This window comes from Lutra lutra, chromosome 13, assembly GCF_902655055.1.
Source record: "Lutra lutra chromosome 13, mLutLut1.2, whole genome shotgun sequence".
Taxonomy (NCBI): Eukaryota; Metazoa; Chordata; class Mammalia; order Carnivora; family Mustelidae; genus Lutra; species Lutra lutra.
Genome location: NC_062290.1, coordinates 77809814 through 77827290, shown reverse-complemented (window position 1 = coordinate 77827290; position 17477 = coordinate 77809814). Strand labels below are relative to the sequence as shown.

At 49.3% G+C, this 17477-nt stretch overlaps 1 protein-coding gene across 1 annotated transcript in view; it reads right to left on the bottom strand.

The window, feature by feature from the left end:
* PAPPA (pappalysin 1) overlaps nt 1-17477 on the bottom strand; it is a 238813-nt gene that overhangs the window by 191316 nt on the left and 30020 nt on the right. The window contains 1 exon segment of the mRNA XM_047700582.1: nt 13798-14860. Within this exon segment, the coding sequence (XP_047556538.1) occupies nt 13798-14860 (1063 nt within the window).

Genomic DNA, 17477 nt, shown 5'->3' with positions numbered 1-17477 from the left:
CGGTCTTTATTTTTTGCAAAAACCTCATCTTGAGAGAGAGACAGTCTAGGGTTCAAGTCCGATTTCTTCTGCCAAGAAGTGTCTCTGTGACCTTAGGGAAGGGACTCAACCTCTCTGAACCTGCCTTCACCTGTAAAATGCAGATTATAAAATTCAACCCAGGCAGGAGAATATAAAAACTTAAGGAGGTAACATGTGAGAAAGCAACAAGTGAGCCCAACTCACAGAAAGGGCCCAAGAGGCATGATTCTCTTTTTAGCTTGCTCATGAAACTGGCCTTCGCTTCCTTAGCTCCCAATGCCTGCTGTCTTTCTCCCATCAGGGTACCCTGCTGCCACCATTGGACCAGGGTGCTTCTGTCCTCCACAGGTGGCTGACCTGTTTCTACGACTCACACGGCAAGTCCTGTAGCACTGCCCATTTCCAAATTCTGATTGCAGCCCGTCATTCCCCAGGAGGGTCTTGAGTCCCTGAACCACTACTCCAATTTCAGAACACACCAGACCATTTGAAAGTGATTATCAAATATAAAGATCAAAGCCACTCAAGGCAAGTCATAAAAGCAAGATAAACCTCAGAATGTTTATTGCATCCATATCCTTGTTGCAATTAACAAGCGTTCCCCAAGCTGTGGCCAGTTCTGAACCCTGGATTCTGTGTCTTTATCCCAAGGGTCCTAATGATCTGGACTTTATTCTCTTGCTTAGTTTCACTGTCAGAAATGTCTAAATCTGCCTCTTGTAAGAGGAGGCATGGAAAAAAAAAATAGAGTGCTTTGGAGAGTTTATTACATTCTCAGAATCCTGAATGATTGGTTTCCAAAATAACAGCTCTTGTACAGAAGTCGACACACAGTCTAAGAAAAATGTAACAGCACCAATGAAAGAGCAATTGAAAAATCGATCATTCTTTCATTCATTTATTGCATAAGTCCCTCGTTCAATCCCTCCCCTCCTCCTCCCTCCCTCCCTGCTTGCCTTCATTTTCCTTTCTTCTCTCCCCTCTGCAAATCATTCATTCAGTCGGTTCCTCTTTTGTTTGCCAGTCCTTACAGAGATTCTATTATAACCATGCCCTAAGCTAGCAACTGGGCACACAAATATGAAAGCGAAACAATTTTCACTCTCAAAGAGTTAGCAGTTTGATGAAGGAAATGAGACAAATAACCAGACGATCACAACATAATATGATAATACGAATAAAGCCCACCATGTGGGGGAGTTCATGATACACTGGCACTGTTGAAGTACTTTTCAAAATGATCTCTTTGAAGCTTTACAAAAACCCTCTGTGTCCAGGAGTATCCCCTGTTGACAGGGGAAGAATCCAAGACCCAGTGAGGTGACACCATTTTTCCAAGGTCCTCTACCTGGTTACGAGTGTGGGAGGCGGGATATGGCTGCTCATCTGTTGGTTAACGCAGACCATATCCCTATCATTAATGTCTTACCTTCTCTTATGATGTGTGTTATCACAGAGGAGGAGCTGAATGGGAGAGAAGAAAAGAACAATGACACTTACCCAGCTGAAGATGGCTAAGACATCGCTGGGTTTTTCAGATGAAGAAAAAACCTTGGCTGGGTGTCAGACCAAGTGTAGGAGACAGGGTCAAGGGCAGAGGCTCCAGAAAGCCAGAAAGCCTGAAAGAGCAGGGAAAGGGTGGAACCTTGCAAGGTGGCTGGTGACCTTGCAAAGCTGGGAACATGGGAGCAACTCCACAAGGCAGGTCTGGAGGGCTAAGCAATGGCCACATCAGACAGGTCTTATATACCAGGTTATAGAGGATGGACAGTGTCCTGAAGGCTCCGAGCAGACCCTTTCTTTCCTTTGTGGAGGAATGTGGAAGGTGGACCGAGGGAGGGATGGGAATAAAGGCCCTGGTGGTGGCTTACAAAACAGCAGATGGGTCTGAGACTATCGAGGAAAGACAGGTATGCATACGTGCTTGCTGGGTGGGGGCAGAGGAAGAGGAGGTGAAATGATGGGTATGGATTCTCATTTGGGCCACTGGAGCATTTCTCATTTGGGCCACTGGAGCATTTCTCATTTATCAGGTTCAGATTCTATACATCAAAGTCCCTCATATTGCTGCCTGAAACTCTAGGCCCAGCAGGAGAGCTGGCTCGCTGGGGTTGTGCCCTCTGCTGAGTCACGTGCAAGGTGACTTTCTCCTTTCCTGACTTTCTCAGGAAAGTCATTGGTCCGCAGCATTCTGTGGAATAGGATCAGGATGAGACCTGGAGAGGAGTGGGATGGAGAACCCTGGGAGTTCAAATACAGGAGAAGGTGCTGTCTCAGAAGTAAGTAGGCCAATGGAGAGGTTCTCAGAGCTCTGGATCATTTAAAAAAAAAAATGAGGAGGAAGTAGAAACTAGAAGAGGGTGTGAAGATGAGCCCTCCCCCGCCCCCGAAAAAAACCCCACACCATTTAAGATGGCCTTCACATAATAAAATAAATTGTCCTGGAGTGGAGTGGTTCTCCTAAGGAAAGAACAAGATAACGTCAGAAGAGAGGACGCCAGTGATCAATGAATACCTTTTCGCTAGGATCTACTCAGCTCCTATTTTTCTCATTTTGCCTTTTTGAAAATGGCTTTCAGAGACTGCTGGGGCAGAAGACAAAGAGTCAGAACACCTGGTTCCTGGCAAGCACCGCTCGACTCCGTTGGTTAGCATGACTCAGCCTAGAAGTGACTCTGACCCCTGATGAGTCAAGTGCCCATCCTCTGCGTCGCTCAGACCTTGGACTTCTCTATAAAGCATTTATCCAGCTAGCTACTTATCTACCTGCAGGAGATTCCGCGAGTGCAAGATCACACCTTTCTTGTGAAATATTCATTGCTGGTACTCCAGCACCTAGCACTGCACCTGCCCATGTGTGTGCACACGTGCGTGTGCGTGCACACACACACACACACGCACACACACACACTATGGAAGTAATAGTCACCTCCCTAAGATCTTTTCTGGGGGTTCTATAACCTCTGCTTTGATAGCCCCATATTCTTGGAGTTAACTTCTTTTCAGAAAGCCAAGAAGCATGAAGAACACCATGATAAGCAAGAAAAATAAGAAAGTACGATGGTGTGTTCAGAAGTGTCAGAACAGTAACGTGACCATCCCACGTCAAACAACTGTTTTCACAACACAAAGTGTGCTGTTCCCGAGCCCACAAGTGAGCTCTTCTCGCCACCTCCCTTTCTTCTTAGAGGATCGAAACCACAATTGATAAATAATAGAACTGACCACGTTCGGCAGAATACTCACCGCTCACCAGCAGCCCTGTGGCTTGTCATCCAGTTGAAGTACAATGAAACAGAGCCAAGTCACCCTTTTTCCTAAGTTGTAACAGCTACCACGTCCTGGGTACAGGCGATACTTCAGCAGACTGTGTAGTTTGGCTCTAATTCTGAGCCACATAAACCATAGAACTTACGTGGGACTGACTGACTAATATTGTGTTTGGGAAGGACAGAGCAAGAATTACAACATTGTCACCGATATGTGTCCATAGGGTAATTCCTAGATTTTAGCCTGAACTGTGGCCGCATACAAATTGCCTGATTGTAGGCAAACAGCAGAATCATGTACAGACACAACTATTTGGTCACTACAGTAGGCAGAGATCTCTCTGGACGACCTGAGCAAGTCTAATAATGTCCCCAAATTTGGGTCCATACCGGGGTTAAAAACGGAGAGCTCTCGAAGGGTCATGTGATGATCGAGGAGTTTAAGCATGTGGAAATAACGCTGAAGAGTGATGAGGTCGTCTGTCAGGCTATCGAAAGTAGAATGAAATTCAAATGGAATTTTGGAAAGAGGATGCCACTCTCAGGGTTTAAGGGAAAATAAAATGGCAGACACACAGACTGCCCAAGACAGGGTGCCACCATCAGGCGGGTCACAGAGATCTGAGAGTCAGGAGTCAGAATCTTTCCACTTGTCAGAGTAGAATTGTTCCTTCACGACTACGCTGAACACATCGGACTCAATTGGTCAGAGGGGCTGGCAAGTACTTTGAAGGCCGGGGGATGGTCTCTTATATCCCCGGATGTCCCCAGTGTCAACACACAGCCTTGCTCATACCTTCCCGGGGTCAAGCTCCTTCCATCTGTATTCCAGCTGCAGTCCCCATAGGCCTGTAAACGGCATTACAACATCTGATCTGAAAATGTATGAATAGTAACAGCTCTTAGAAACATCCTATGCAAATCCTCCCATTTTACGGATGAAGAATTTAAAATAAAAGAAGTGACTTTAACCATGCTGGCTACGAAGTTACTGGAAATAGCTAGTCACTTCCTTCCTCATGTTTTGCCAAGCCACAGGGCAAACTATGTTTTTCTACCATGAATCCTCCTGGGAAAGAGCTGTCTCCCTCTCAAGTCTCTCTACCACCCTCTGTAAGAGCCTGAGATCGTCCATGCTTGTGTGGAGCTCTGGTCACCCACCGTTGCCCTCTGTGGCCACACAAATAGTTTGGGAGCCAGGATTCAAGCTCAAGGCTGGGGGCTGTGCTGTTTGTCTGAACTCGAAAAAGGCTGGCATCACAAATGTCGGACACCTGAAATGGACACCCTAATCTCCTCGCCCTCTGCCCTATACCGCCAGATCACCCACTAACTGAGAACACGGCAAAGAGAAAGAAAGAAAGGCACAGAGAGAGGGAGACAAAACAAAGAAACCAGGGAGATGGGAGCCTGCTGCACTTCGGCAAGCAAACCTGTGAGCAAAATGCACTGTCGTTCACACATGGGTTTTGTGCTTCCAGAAAGTGGGAGTGGGGGTGCCGAAGTCCCCTCACAGGAGATGGAGGATTGGGCAGCTGGGAGTCTGCAGGTACAAGCTGAGCCACAAACAATTTACGGGAATGCGTTTCCCTGAAGCAAAACATCCTGGTGTCTACCCATCTCACCCTCCCTCAAGCCCCCACTGCTTTGTTTCCACCCTGGACGGGCGTCTGGCCGAGCTGAGGCTGTCATGAGTGGTCAGTGTCACCAGTGGATGGTGTAAGAAACAGCAGAGTGCTGATGAGGCCAGACCCGGCTGGAAAAAGCCCAACGGCCTCCCTCTGGGGCCGAGAGGGCACCAAGCGCTCCCCTCCATCCGTCCGTCCGGAGAGCTGGAAAGGGAAAGGCACCTCCAGGTAAAAGGGTGAGACGGGGGGCACCTGCAAGTTTCACCTACAAACTCTGAGACAGAGATCCTGCTGGGGTCAGAGTCACAGGAAGGAGCAGGCGTCTTGTGCTGCCTCTCACATGGCCCGGTGGGGTTCCGAGAGCCCCTGGGGTGCCCACCTGGCTTCCAGCTCCTTCCCTAGGATGTGTGAGAGCTACACAGCCAGCCCCATCCTGGGATCCCAGACACGCCTTGGCTTTATGCTGGGGACACCTAAACTCACAGCAACGTGCTGCTTGGGACGATGAGCATGGTACCATTTAGCATGCGCAGGGCTTTTGGAGTAAGGACGATCTTTTTAAAATGGAACCTGCGGGAGCCAAATGAAAGGGCCTTTGGTAGAAGAGCAGGACTAGCTTGTCTACAACCCCCACTGCAGCCCGAAGGTTCCAGGGAGGGGGCTCAGGATCCAGAGGAGGCTGGGAATTAGGGAATATGTGTGTAAGAGGTCAGAAGATTTCCCAGCGATGGAAAATCCCCAACCACCACTGTTATTTTGAGTGCTCACTCAATGGCGGGCGCTGGGGTAAAGGACTGACCCCTGCATCATTTCACCGAATCCTCTGAGTCCCTCAACGCAGTAGCCTGCGGTACCTTCATCCCTGACTTTATGGAAGAAGCACCTGAGCCTCTGATAAAGTTAGAGACTTGCTCAAGGTCATGGAAAGGTTTAAATGGCTTGATTTCAAGTACACTTGGTCTCCAAAACTCACATTCTTATTTTTTTTTGCAAGACTATCACTATCCTCCACAGCTTCTTCTCACGGGTCCCTGTTTTGAGCTCCTAAACATTGCATGGAGAAACCACCACCAGCTCTCTTTGCTCCATTCCCTCCTCTATCTTGATCTCAAAGACCAACGTCACCTGCGCAGAGTCACAGATGGGACCTCTGAGTAGAGGTGGACTTTGTTGAGATGAAAAGCATGAAGGTAATCCAGATGGAAGCAGAGAAAATGGGACCCCGCCACGCGTGGCCTGGAGACAGGTATTTCTGCGTCCACACGCAAGTGGGCGCATAGGCTGGGATGGTCAAAAAATCCAGGCCCCTCCATCAAATTGGCTCATCACCCCGGTGACCAATGCCAACACCGCCTGGGATCGTTCCAGGCGGAAATATGTCCTCGAACACAGTTCGGCATTTGGGTCATTTCAAAAATAAACTAGTGTGCGAGCTCAATGGGTTGGATATGTTATATGGTCTTTATTTAAAAATACCAATTCTGTGCCCAGCCCTAAAAAAACAAAAAAGTCAGTATTTTAAGAATGAAAGTAATCTGTGTAAATGCCCTCAGTGTGTGTCCTGCTGTTCCATCCAGGCCTTTTTTTTTTTTTTTTTTTTTTTTTTATGAGCCTGCAGAAAGTCAGTCTCCAGAAAACAATGCTGATTGAGAGGGGTCCCTGTGTGTGTACCCGAGAAGGGAGGGGACTCTGCACCTACTATGTGCCACACACTATGACCGGCGGCTTGACACAGATGACTTCGGCTAAACTGCACGACGCACGGTCAGAGAGCTGTCCTCGCCCAAGTCTTACAGAAGAGAAACCAGCAACTCTTATTGAGAAATGAGCCAAGGTCAGACAGCTAACGAAGAGTGGAACCAGGATACGGACCCTGGTCAGTCTCCAACACATATCACTTTTCCACTATACCAGGCCTGACTCCGGTTATTGCTTTAATGAATATCAGTCACATTAAATAAACTCTGATATTCTGATTATAAAATTCCAAGCAATTTCTCTTACACGATTACTGGAAAAGAATGAACAGTTACTGAACAAATAACAAAGCCCTCTTTCATCTGTGTACTTGTTAACTCTTCCCAGAACTCTTGCTGGGATAGTATTTTATGTGACCCTCAAGGCAATCACGTGATTCAGCCGGTCAGATACTATTATGATTCCCTTTCCATAGATGTGGAAATGGGGGTTCCAGGAGATTACAAGACTGGCCCGTGACTGCACAGCTAAGATGTGGCTGAGCTGGGGCTAGCTAGCATCGATTCCTCCTGAATCCTCCCTCCGTTCTGTGTTAGTCTGATTCTCAGAGCTCCACAGCCAGAAAAAAACAAACCTTGGCATTCAACCCCGCTTAGACCCAAGTAGACTTACCTTTTTCTGGAACCCTTCCCTCACCTTCCTACCTCAATCTCTTTGTTCCTTTCTGTCATTACAGAGCCTGTGAATTCTGGTGGTCTGTGTACCTCCTTCTCCCAGAAAACCTTTTCTGACTTCCTCGCACCACAGGGATCCTGCCTTTTTCTCAGAGCTCAGGTAAGCCTGATTGTCTGTGTGGCTCACTAGGAAATTAATCATCTGCCTTCTCACCACCTCTTGAATGACTGTAACAAAATGTCATTAAACCACAGAGTATAAGCACCTTCAGGACAGAGATCACGTGTTGGATCCCCGGGGCATTTACCACAGTCTCCTGGGCACGAAAGTGTCTTAGCAAAATACGGACAATGGGGAAGAACGTGACCATCCTTGACAGAATGTTTCCAAGTCGCAAATCCCAAGCTTCTAAGAGACCACGGTGATGGGAGGAGGGTAGAAAGGCCTTGAAATTAGGAGATGAGATCCTGGGTCTTGCCCTTGGCTTGGCCTCACTCTCCCTGGGAGGCCTGGGTCAGTGCTAGCCCCTCTTGGGAGCTTGGCCTCCTGATCTATAGCAAGAAAAGGCCAGACACTGCCACTGCTCCTTTCAGCAGTGAGGAAAGTCCCTCACTCCACGCAACTTTTCCCGATTTGGGGAGAACTCGGGAGAAGGAAGTGTATGTTTCATGAGATCATCCCAAAAAGGAAGAGACCCCAACATGTAAAGGCAAACCATTTAATGGTCTCTGACAAGGAGTCAGGGAGGCCACTGAGGACAGCTGTAGTGCCAGCAGAGGGGTCGAGGAGTCTGCCTAAGGCAGTCCTTTCCAAAGACTTCCAGCAATGTCAGCTTGGGTCCAAAAAAAATAACATAGCCCCCGGGGAATGCCCTTGTTCCTTTAAAAATAATAATAAAGGGAAGACAAAGAAAATGTTTCCCTATGAGCCAACAGTGTACAAGGGAAGTCTTTTTCTATTTTCTAATTGCATATAAGTACATATTCACAGATAAAGGTCAAGTTCACCCAACCGTGCCATAGCTTGCAGTTTGGAGGATCCAAACAGAAGCTTGGTGGGTTCGTTGCAATGCACTCTCGCAATGGGGTGCATGCAGCCCAAAGCGTCAAATACCCCCTGAGTTCCTGATGCCAGGGCTTTCCCTTAATATCCAGGTTTTCCCTTTTATCTATAAAAAGGCATGTGAAGTGCATTCTAACTTGTTAGTAGACATCTCTAATGGCTGCAGATGAAATTCTGCCTACCTGGCTCCTCTCCACCACTTGTAAAGAACAGCCAAGTTCATTGGAATGTTTTTTTGTGTTTTTGTTTTTTTTCCTAAATGGCCAGTCTGATAGAAAAATGTTTACTGCTCACACAGACGGGTCCTCCTGGCTGACACCGGGGAGCCTTCTTTCACACCCGTGATCACAATGGCATGCTTTCTTGTCTGTCTTTTCCACTAGATGGTGAGCTCCAAAAGGCAGGGGCTGGGCCGGCACAGAGGGAGCATTCAACAAACATTTACTGGGAGAGGAAAAGAAGAAAGAAAGGGATGGAAATAAAGGAAGGGAAAGCAACTGGAGGGGAGAGGAGGGGGAAGAGAAGGGAGGAAAAGGCAGAAGGAAATAAAGAAAGGGAGAGAAGGAGGAAGGAAGGATTTAGCTTGACATTAGTTTGCCAGGAGATAAAGTAGACCCTCCCCTGCTTATGTCTGGGTCCCGGCCATACTGAAGACTCATTCTCCAAGCGCTTCCTCCCCTCCTGTCTCCTTGCTTCTCTCGTACCCTCTGCATGGGCTGTCTTTCTCCGTGTTCTGCACATGCTGTTTGCCCATCCACATCCACCATCCATCCCTCTCCACCCTGCTCTGTGCCCTTGGGAGACTGGCCTCACTGGGGGCATCTGTGGGTTCCTTTGTCCTGTGGCTTCTAGAAGAAGACAGGGAAGCAGAAGGGAATGACAATGTAGCATTTACTCTCCAGGCTCCCTTCTGGCCAGGGGGCTACAGGAGGTTGGCCACCCCTCTTTAGGGAGAGTCACGGCTTCTGCCCAGGGGTCCTCTGCACACGGTCACTCTCTAGGTTCCCGAACCACTCTCTCTTCTTGTCCCTCCAGACCAAGGATACAAATGGCTCTCCACTGTTGCTGACTCTGGCCCTGGCGATTGTCAAGGTCTGCCTACCCTGTTGTAGATAGCTTCTCCTTCCAATGTATCCCTCCTTCAACTCTCCTTAACTGTTCCGTTTGAATGTATCACCTGTTTTCTGCCAGGATCTGGCCTATGTAGCCTGCATCTCTACCTCTGAAAGTGTTGCCCATCTCCAGCTGCCCTCAAAGCATGCCTCCGCCAGCCAACGCACGTTATCCTCCTTGTCCAAGCAGATCTCTGCCTTCCAGAGCTCTGTCCCACTGCGTGTCATGGATCAGAGTTTCTTTTGGGTGAATATGGTTCCCCACCAAAATGAAAGCTCCTTAATGGTGAGGAGTGCCTCCCACCCCTTCCGGCATCCCCAGTGAAGAGCAGAGGGCCAGGCAGGGATGCACAGACCCAAGAAATGCACAGACCCAAGAAATTGCAAATGTTACTGTGTGGTTCCATTAACATGACTGGAGGAAGATAGCAGCAAAAAATCAGGCTGTGCTGGGCTCAACCCCAAGCCCATCAAGGCTACTCTCTACAGCATTGCCACAATCCTCGCTGTGCATGCTTCAGGTGACGGGGTGCTCACTCACCCGCAGAGAGGTGCTCCCCTAGGAGCAATGCTCTGAGGGGGGATGACATCATCTGTTACTCAGCTCTGAGCTGCCGCCTATAATTACAACACTCATGTTCCAGCCAGGGCTTAGAAACCATATAGAGGAATTCTGCTCCCTTTCCTACAGGACAGGCCCTTGGAGACTTGAAGTGTGTATACCGTCGCCCTATAGTCTTGGCCCTAGGAGACGTTGCTCATCGTGCCAAACATCTTCACATGGTTATGATACAAGCTCCTGCCTCTCACTGTCCAGTCCCCCCCGCTTTTTTTTTTTTGGTGCTTCCTCCACTGGTTGCTGTTATTCTAGACCCTTAAGAAGGAAAACTGGCCGCCAAGATAGCTCTGATGGTTCTACAGGGGTTCATGGAAGCCCAAGGCCATTATCAGCTTCTCTTCCAAACTCACTCATTCAGGCACTCCATAATCCCAAGCTCTCGGGCATAATTGGGGAGAGTGAGAATAGAACATGAAGGGGCAGGGACGTGTGACTGTCCAGAATGTCAGGGCAGTCCTGGACAGCTGTGTCACTGCAGATGACCAGGAGTCAGAAATCCAGAGCAACCTTATCTCTAGTGTGACTACTAATGGACAGTGTGAGCTCTGGTCTCTGTTTCCTTCTATAGGGCAGAAGGGGCTTGGACCAATGATCTCTGAGGATGTTTCTAAGTCCAACACTTGACCTAGGATTAGGTGCTCTCCTGGAGTCCAAACATGTTAAAAGATACACTTCTCTGACAGAATTCACCCATCTGCCCAGCTCCATTACTAGGAATCTTATTATACTCAAGGGAATCGCTACGTAAATTGTCAGAACAGCGAATTTTAATCAGTGGCGCTCAAGGGGGGCAGGGCACGGACTGCTTTGGCGAGGTGCATGCAGGAATGGAGAAACTTTTCAAGAACTCTGACACTGACACTCTGGTGGTATTTCATTTTATATGGATTCATTTTTTGCTGTATATTTCAAAGGTATTGGTTTGCAATATACAGGGGAGAAAAAAACAACCAAAACTGGTGCCTTACCATAGACTGAGAAGTATTCAATAGTTTTATTATCTTTACCCATTAAGAGAGAAAAAGAGAGAGGAGGGCAGAGAAAGAGGGAGGAAGGGAGGGAGGGAGGGAGAGAGAGAGGACCCTGATGAGAATGAAGTTCAGCTCTTTATTAAAAATCACCTAGATAATGTCAATCAAATTTTCACTGCTTCTACTAAAGGTGCCCGCCTCCCTCCCTCCTTTCTCTCTGTCTCCCTCCCTCCTCCCCTCCCTCCCTTTTCTTAAAGTCACAAAGCAAATATTTCTCTGCAAACGTCCCCAGGTTCCTCTCTGCACACAGGAAAGCCAAAACAGCCTGGACACCGTCATCCCCAGCCCCGTCAGGAGATGACATGTTGCCTGATGGGGCTCACCCGGGGCTCATGACTTTCCCAGCTGGCAAACAAGTGCCCTGGCGTGAGTGGTCACAGAGCTGGCACACAGCTGTTCCCGGACATTCTGGGCAGGCAGTCCCGTGACTTAGAAAAGGGGAGGCCGTTGGAGGCTGCCAACTCTGTCTGCTGATGGTGAGGTATCTGGGATGGGGCCCCACGGCCCCTCCATACCAGGACAGTGCTGGCTGCCCCCGGTCCTGACCCAATCAACTCAGCAGTTTTCCCCCAAGGCCTTGTGAAGGCGCCCTGCCTACCAACCCTGCCCTTCAACTCTGCCTCTTACTGCTTCTCAGACTTAAAAATCCTTCCCTTCAGTGGGAGCTTTAGAGTCAACAGACCTGGATGTGAGTCCGAGCTCTCCATTTATTAGTTGAGTGACCTTGGCTAAATCCCTAGGTCAGTCTGGATCCTGAAATTCTTGCGGCACAATAGGGCTAAGGGTACCCACCTCCTGGTGCTGAAGAAGCAATTGTTGTAGGAGTGGATGAATGAATGAATGAATGAATGAGCAAATGAATGAAAGCAGGAATGAAGGAATAAATGAACATGGAAATGAACGATGAATGAATGAATGAATGAGCAAATGAATGAAAGCAGGAATGAAGGAACAAATGAACGTGCAGCTATCTGTGGCACTTTGCCCTCCTCCGTGCCCACTCTGCCGAGCACGCAGGTACGTCCTGGGAGTCCAGCTCTGTAGAGCACATGCTGCCTTAATCTCAGAGACTTGCATTTGTGACTTAGCTAAATGACTCTCCTCACCTTGGCGGAGTCATTGCCTCCACTCAGCCCTTCTAGCTCCCTGTCAGTCAAATGCAAATACTAACCCCTGTCTTGCCTTCCTTACCAAATTCTGTCAAAGCCCAAAGGAGAGCCCAGATGAAAGTGCATTGTGACCTGGAAGGAACCAGCCACACAGCAAGGCTTCTTCCCACTTGGGCTGCTTGTGTCTCTGAACAAGGTGGGAGTCCAGGGCCCACCTGGTGCCAGCAGGCTGAGCTGACGTGCTTTCTGGCTTGCTGTCAGGCACGACATTCTCCTGCCAGCATCGCCATTCCTTTGCACATAGGTATTTTGTCTGTGCATGGGAGGCCCTTGGTTTTTTGAGAGAGACATAAAGAGAAGAGTCAGCAGAAAACCTGCAGAGGTCGGCAAGTGTGCTCGAGCTATCAGCAAGTCCAGGGTCCTGTGCGCTGGACAGAATGGAAAAGTCCAGCGTGAATCTGGGAGATGAGGAAAGTGGATGCTGACTGTCTCTCTGGCTTGGAACTAGTTCCTCTGAGTCCCACAGTGAATATAGATCACCATGGGTTCACCTCTGGGCTTTTCCTTGGGGGTGCTGTTTAGAGTTGACAGTGCAAGCAGAGGCTAAGGGAAGCCTTGGACAGAAGTGTCCCCTTTCTGCCCTCTTCTCTGCAGTGGATGACATGTCCTTCTGCCCGGAGTGCCCTCCTCTCTCCCCCAACCCAATCTTGGATGTCCAAACCAGATTGGAGCTTTTCTGGAGATATTCGAGTGCCAAGTCAGTTTTTTTCTCTTTGAACTCCCTTGGCACTCCCTAAACACGGCGCACAGCACACAGCACCTTCCTGACACAAGTAAGGACAAATATGCTTACTGAGACCTTATGGCGGCCAGCCACGAGCAGGGAGACCATGCGCTACACGCCCCCTCTCCATCTCCAGAGCAGCTTCACAAAGCAGGTGCTGTTATTGCTCCCATTTTACAGAGGAAGGCATGGCTTCTGAGAGGTCACAGAGCGAGGAAACAGTATGGCTGAGACCCGAACCCAGGCTGTGCGACCCAGCTGACCCCGGATTTACCAGCACAGTGCAACAGAACGAGCACTCGGCCGGGAAGCATGTTCCATAATGCTCTGTCCAGCACGGTAGCCACTAGAGCACATGAGGCTGCTGAGTTCGCGAAATGTAGTTTATGGGACTCAGGCCAGATTTTAAATTTATTTAATCTCAACTAATTTAAACAGTCACAGTGGACTAGGGAACGCATTGTGCCCCCACTCTACCACGTGCGTTATGACAGTTACCCATTATGTGACTCACATTACCCAGTTTTGACTCTGAGCTCTTTAAGAAGACAGGGTTGTCCTCTTTTATAGCCCACAGCGGGGGCTCAGCGAATACTGTTTTGGTAAGCTAACTTTGCATATCGTCCCCACAAGAGATGTGTAAGTCTTGCCTCAGTCACCAAGCTACCGTGCAAACCAGAAAATCTGCAAAGTTCTGGAACCCCTAGGGCTCTCAGGCACCTCGCCTATGCAATGCTGAGAGGACCGAGTCAGCTCACAGCTGGGCACCGCCTGCCTAGCAGGTCTTACCTGTGTGGAGAGTCGGGGTCGAAGCAAGTCTTGGTGACATCCGTGATTTCGGGGTCGCAGCACTCTCCACCATCAAAGTTGAACCGTTCATAATTACAGTCCATGTCGCACACCCCGTTGTGCTGCTTCTTCACGAAGGCAGGGTGGCGCAGGTGGCGGCAGTCCCCGCCGTCGTGGCCGGTCAGCGTGTGGTTGCACTCGAGGTCGCAGCTCTCATCCCCAATCTTGCTGATGTCGCAGTTGGCCAGGACGAGGCGGTGGCGCAGGGAGGAGTTGCTCACCTCGAGCACCTCCAGATCCCAGGAGATGTTGTAGTGTCTGAAGGCCTCAGCCAGCTGCCGGTGCTGGAAGTCTATCTGCTGACGGCTCACCGTGGGGTTCTCATGGTTGTCGTCATGGAGGTTGACCACGCGGTAGCGCACCACCTTGGGTCGGCGGAACCGCAGGAGCTGGTTGTAGCTGGCAATGACCTCCATGTTGTCACACAATGTCTGCCCACACAATGGAGGCTCCAGACTTGTGTCCAGCAGGAAGCCATGGGCACCACTGAGTTCCACTTGGGGGATGTTACCATCCTTCATGGGGGACCAGGTGTGCTTCACGTTGTCCCAGTTCTCCTGGAGGAGGAGCTGAGGTAGAGGCGTGTGGAGGCCATGGGTTTCCATATCGAGCAATACCTCCCGCTGAGTCCGGGCCACCTTCCACAGACTGAAGCGCTCGATGTAGCCCCGGTAGTTGTGATTCAGAGCACTGCCCCCCAACATGAGCACTTTACACTTCTGGGTCAATGGGCTGAAGATGCCGCCCACCTGCTCCCCCGAGGTGGCCACCTGGGCACCGTTCACGTAGAGTTTCATCAGCCGCCCGTCATAGGTGGCGGCTAGGTGCACCCACTGGCCTGGGAGGTAGCTGCGGTGGGCATTGATGGTGGTTACTTGCCGGGCTCGGTCTGTCTTCAGGGAGAAAAAGTAGCGTGGGTCTCTGTTGCCTTGGTCACTGACGGTGTGAATTCCCACGACCCATCCTCGGTCACGTGAGGTATAAGAACATTTGTCATACAGCCCTATGTGGCCCAAAGAGAGAGAGAGAGGCGTCAGTAAAGGATGGAAGAGGGCACTCAGTTACTTCTCTCTGTTAAAACTAGTATGAGGATGTCCTAGACCAGCGGTTCGCAAACTGTGCCCTGCAGGGTCCTCCAGTTCTTAATGAAGCCTGTGGGACCAGACTTAGGACAAGATAAGGGCTAGAGGAACAGGAGGAGCTGGTTTTGGTGGGGGGTTCTCCCCACTATGTGAGCCCAAGTGGTTTCACTTTCATTGGTTCTGAACATGGAAAGATTTCTTTCCATACAGGAAAGATTTCTATTTGTAGAATGGGTACTTGGGCTAAGAAAATACCAACAATAACAACAATGGAAATCTAAACACCTTTGATTTTGCAAGATTGTTGGAGGGGAAGAGGATATTATAATAAAGAGGGTATTTTAGGGGTGCCTGGATGCCTCGGGGGGTTAAGCCACTGCCTTCAGCTCAGGTCATGATCTCAGGGTCCTGGGATGGAGGCCTGCATTAGGCTCTCTGCTCGGTGGGGAGTCTGTTTCCCCTCTCTCTGCCTGCCTCTCTGCCTCCTTGTGATCTCTTTCTCTATCAAATAAAGAGATTTTTAAAATGTTTTTTAAAAAGAAGGTATTTTAGGGGCACTTGGGTGGCTCAGTTGGTTAAGCATCCAACTTGTGATTTCAGCTCAGATCATGATCTTATGGGTGGTAAGACTGAGCCCCATGTCAGGCTTTGTGCTCAGCAGGGAGTCTGCTTGGGATCCTGTCTCTGTCCTTCTCCCAACTCATGCACATGCTCGCTCTCTCTCAAATACATAAATAAATCCCCCCCCCCAAGTTAAAAAATAACCAAGAGGGCATTTTAAGTGTGGGATGATATATGAGGCAAGAGGAAAATGGGGTGGGGGGTTAGTAATGAGTAGAAGATGCTCATTGAGAAGGAGCACCCCTATTATGGCTGCCAAAACCTTGGGCACACATCACCGCTGGCCATCATCAGATGGCCAGTGGTGGTGAACTGTTAGCAAAGTTGGCCCCGAGAGGCGAGAGTCAGGGTCCACAAAGCTAATGCTTCTAACTTCTAACAGGAGGCTGTCCTGGCTAGCCCTGAAATCCAGCCCCAGAGAAAGGCAGACATGCTTACTGTCTGAACTGGAAAGATTTTTAAAGATCACTGCTTCCAACTTCTTCACTTGACAGGTGAGGGATCTCAGACCCGGAAAATGAAAGGCATTTGTCAGGTTACACAGAGTCAATGACAAGTTTCTGAGACCCAACTCAGCTTGCTTTTCTCCGACACTAATGTTAGTATTTGCAAAAGAATGAAATGAAAAGCATCCTCTTAACATAAAAGATGTGGGGGACTCCTTCATTACTTAAAATCGTCCAAGCCTCTGTATTGTACTAAGGTCTGTGTGTGAATTCATTTAATCCACGTAACACCCTTATGGCAATGATGTTAATAGACGCGAGATTCTCAAGAAAGCAAAGAGGTGGATGGGTTAAAGGTCAACTGGCTGGTCAATGGATCCTCCATCCATCAGAGCCTGGCATTCACCACCCTGTGCACTAACTCTGTGGGTGCTTCCTTCTCCCCCACCAAAGCCACCAGGGATCTAGAACACTCCAACTGCTTGCGGGGGAGGGCACAAGTTGGGTGTTCAGGAAGGTCCCATGGCTGATGTCTCTAGACTTACTCTGGGAACCCGAGGAAGTCACTTAGCAGATTCTCTCTGGATCGAATTATCCTTATAATCACCAACCCCCATTCCTCAGCTTTTCTGGAATACACCCAGTGTCCTTGGCACAGACAGGCCGTTGGATGGGGGAAGAGGACTTTCTAATTAACAGTGTGTTTTAAGTGTGGGATGATGTACGAGGCCAGGTGGGAGGAGAAAGAGAAGGAGATGAGAATGAATACAAGATGTTCATTTAGGAGGACAGTCCCTACTCTGAGCTGGAGACCTGTTGTGGTCACCATAACTTTGAGCGTGCATCTGCCATTAGTGTTCATCAACGAGCATGGAGAGCTTCCAGCAAAATCAATGGAGGAGGCCCACAGGCTCTCTGCTCCTTTGTACCAGGGCCTCAGAACCTGTGTAAATCTCTGTTAGCATCTGATACAGAGGGCAGTTTTGGCCTGGCATCTGAGTCCGCCTATACCCCTCCTCCTACTCCCTGCCCAACAGTCCCTTAGGCAATGGCTGGGGTCGCCTCACAAAGTCAACCTGCTTTCACTGGCTGGGCAACCTTGGTGAAGCACTAAGTACCTCTTTGGGGTCTTGGTTCTCTATCTGGTGAAGGAGGGGACTGAATGAGTTTCCCCTCGCATGCCTGGTCGAAGTCTGCTTCTCTGCGTTTTCAGGTTTTCTCTACCACTAAAACAGAAACCACCTCTTCCAAGAAGCTCTCCATGATAGCCCTGTAAAGAATGCTCATCTTTCCTCTCAACTCATTTTACTTTAAGGCAACTAGACATTTGCTCTCTGGTTTTGGAGTCCCCCTAGATGGAAGTGTTCTTGAAAGGGAGAACTCTGGCTGGACCATCTGTCCCCTGCCTAGGACCTTGTACCATTCCTTGTCTACAGCAGGCGCTCAGCAAGTGTCTCACGAAGGAGCACAG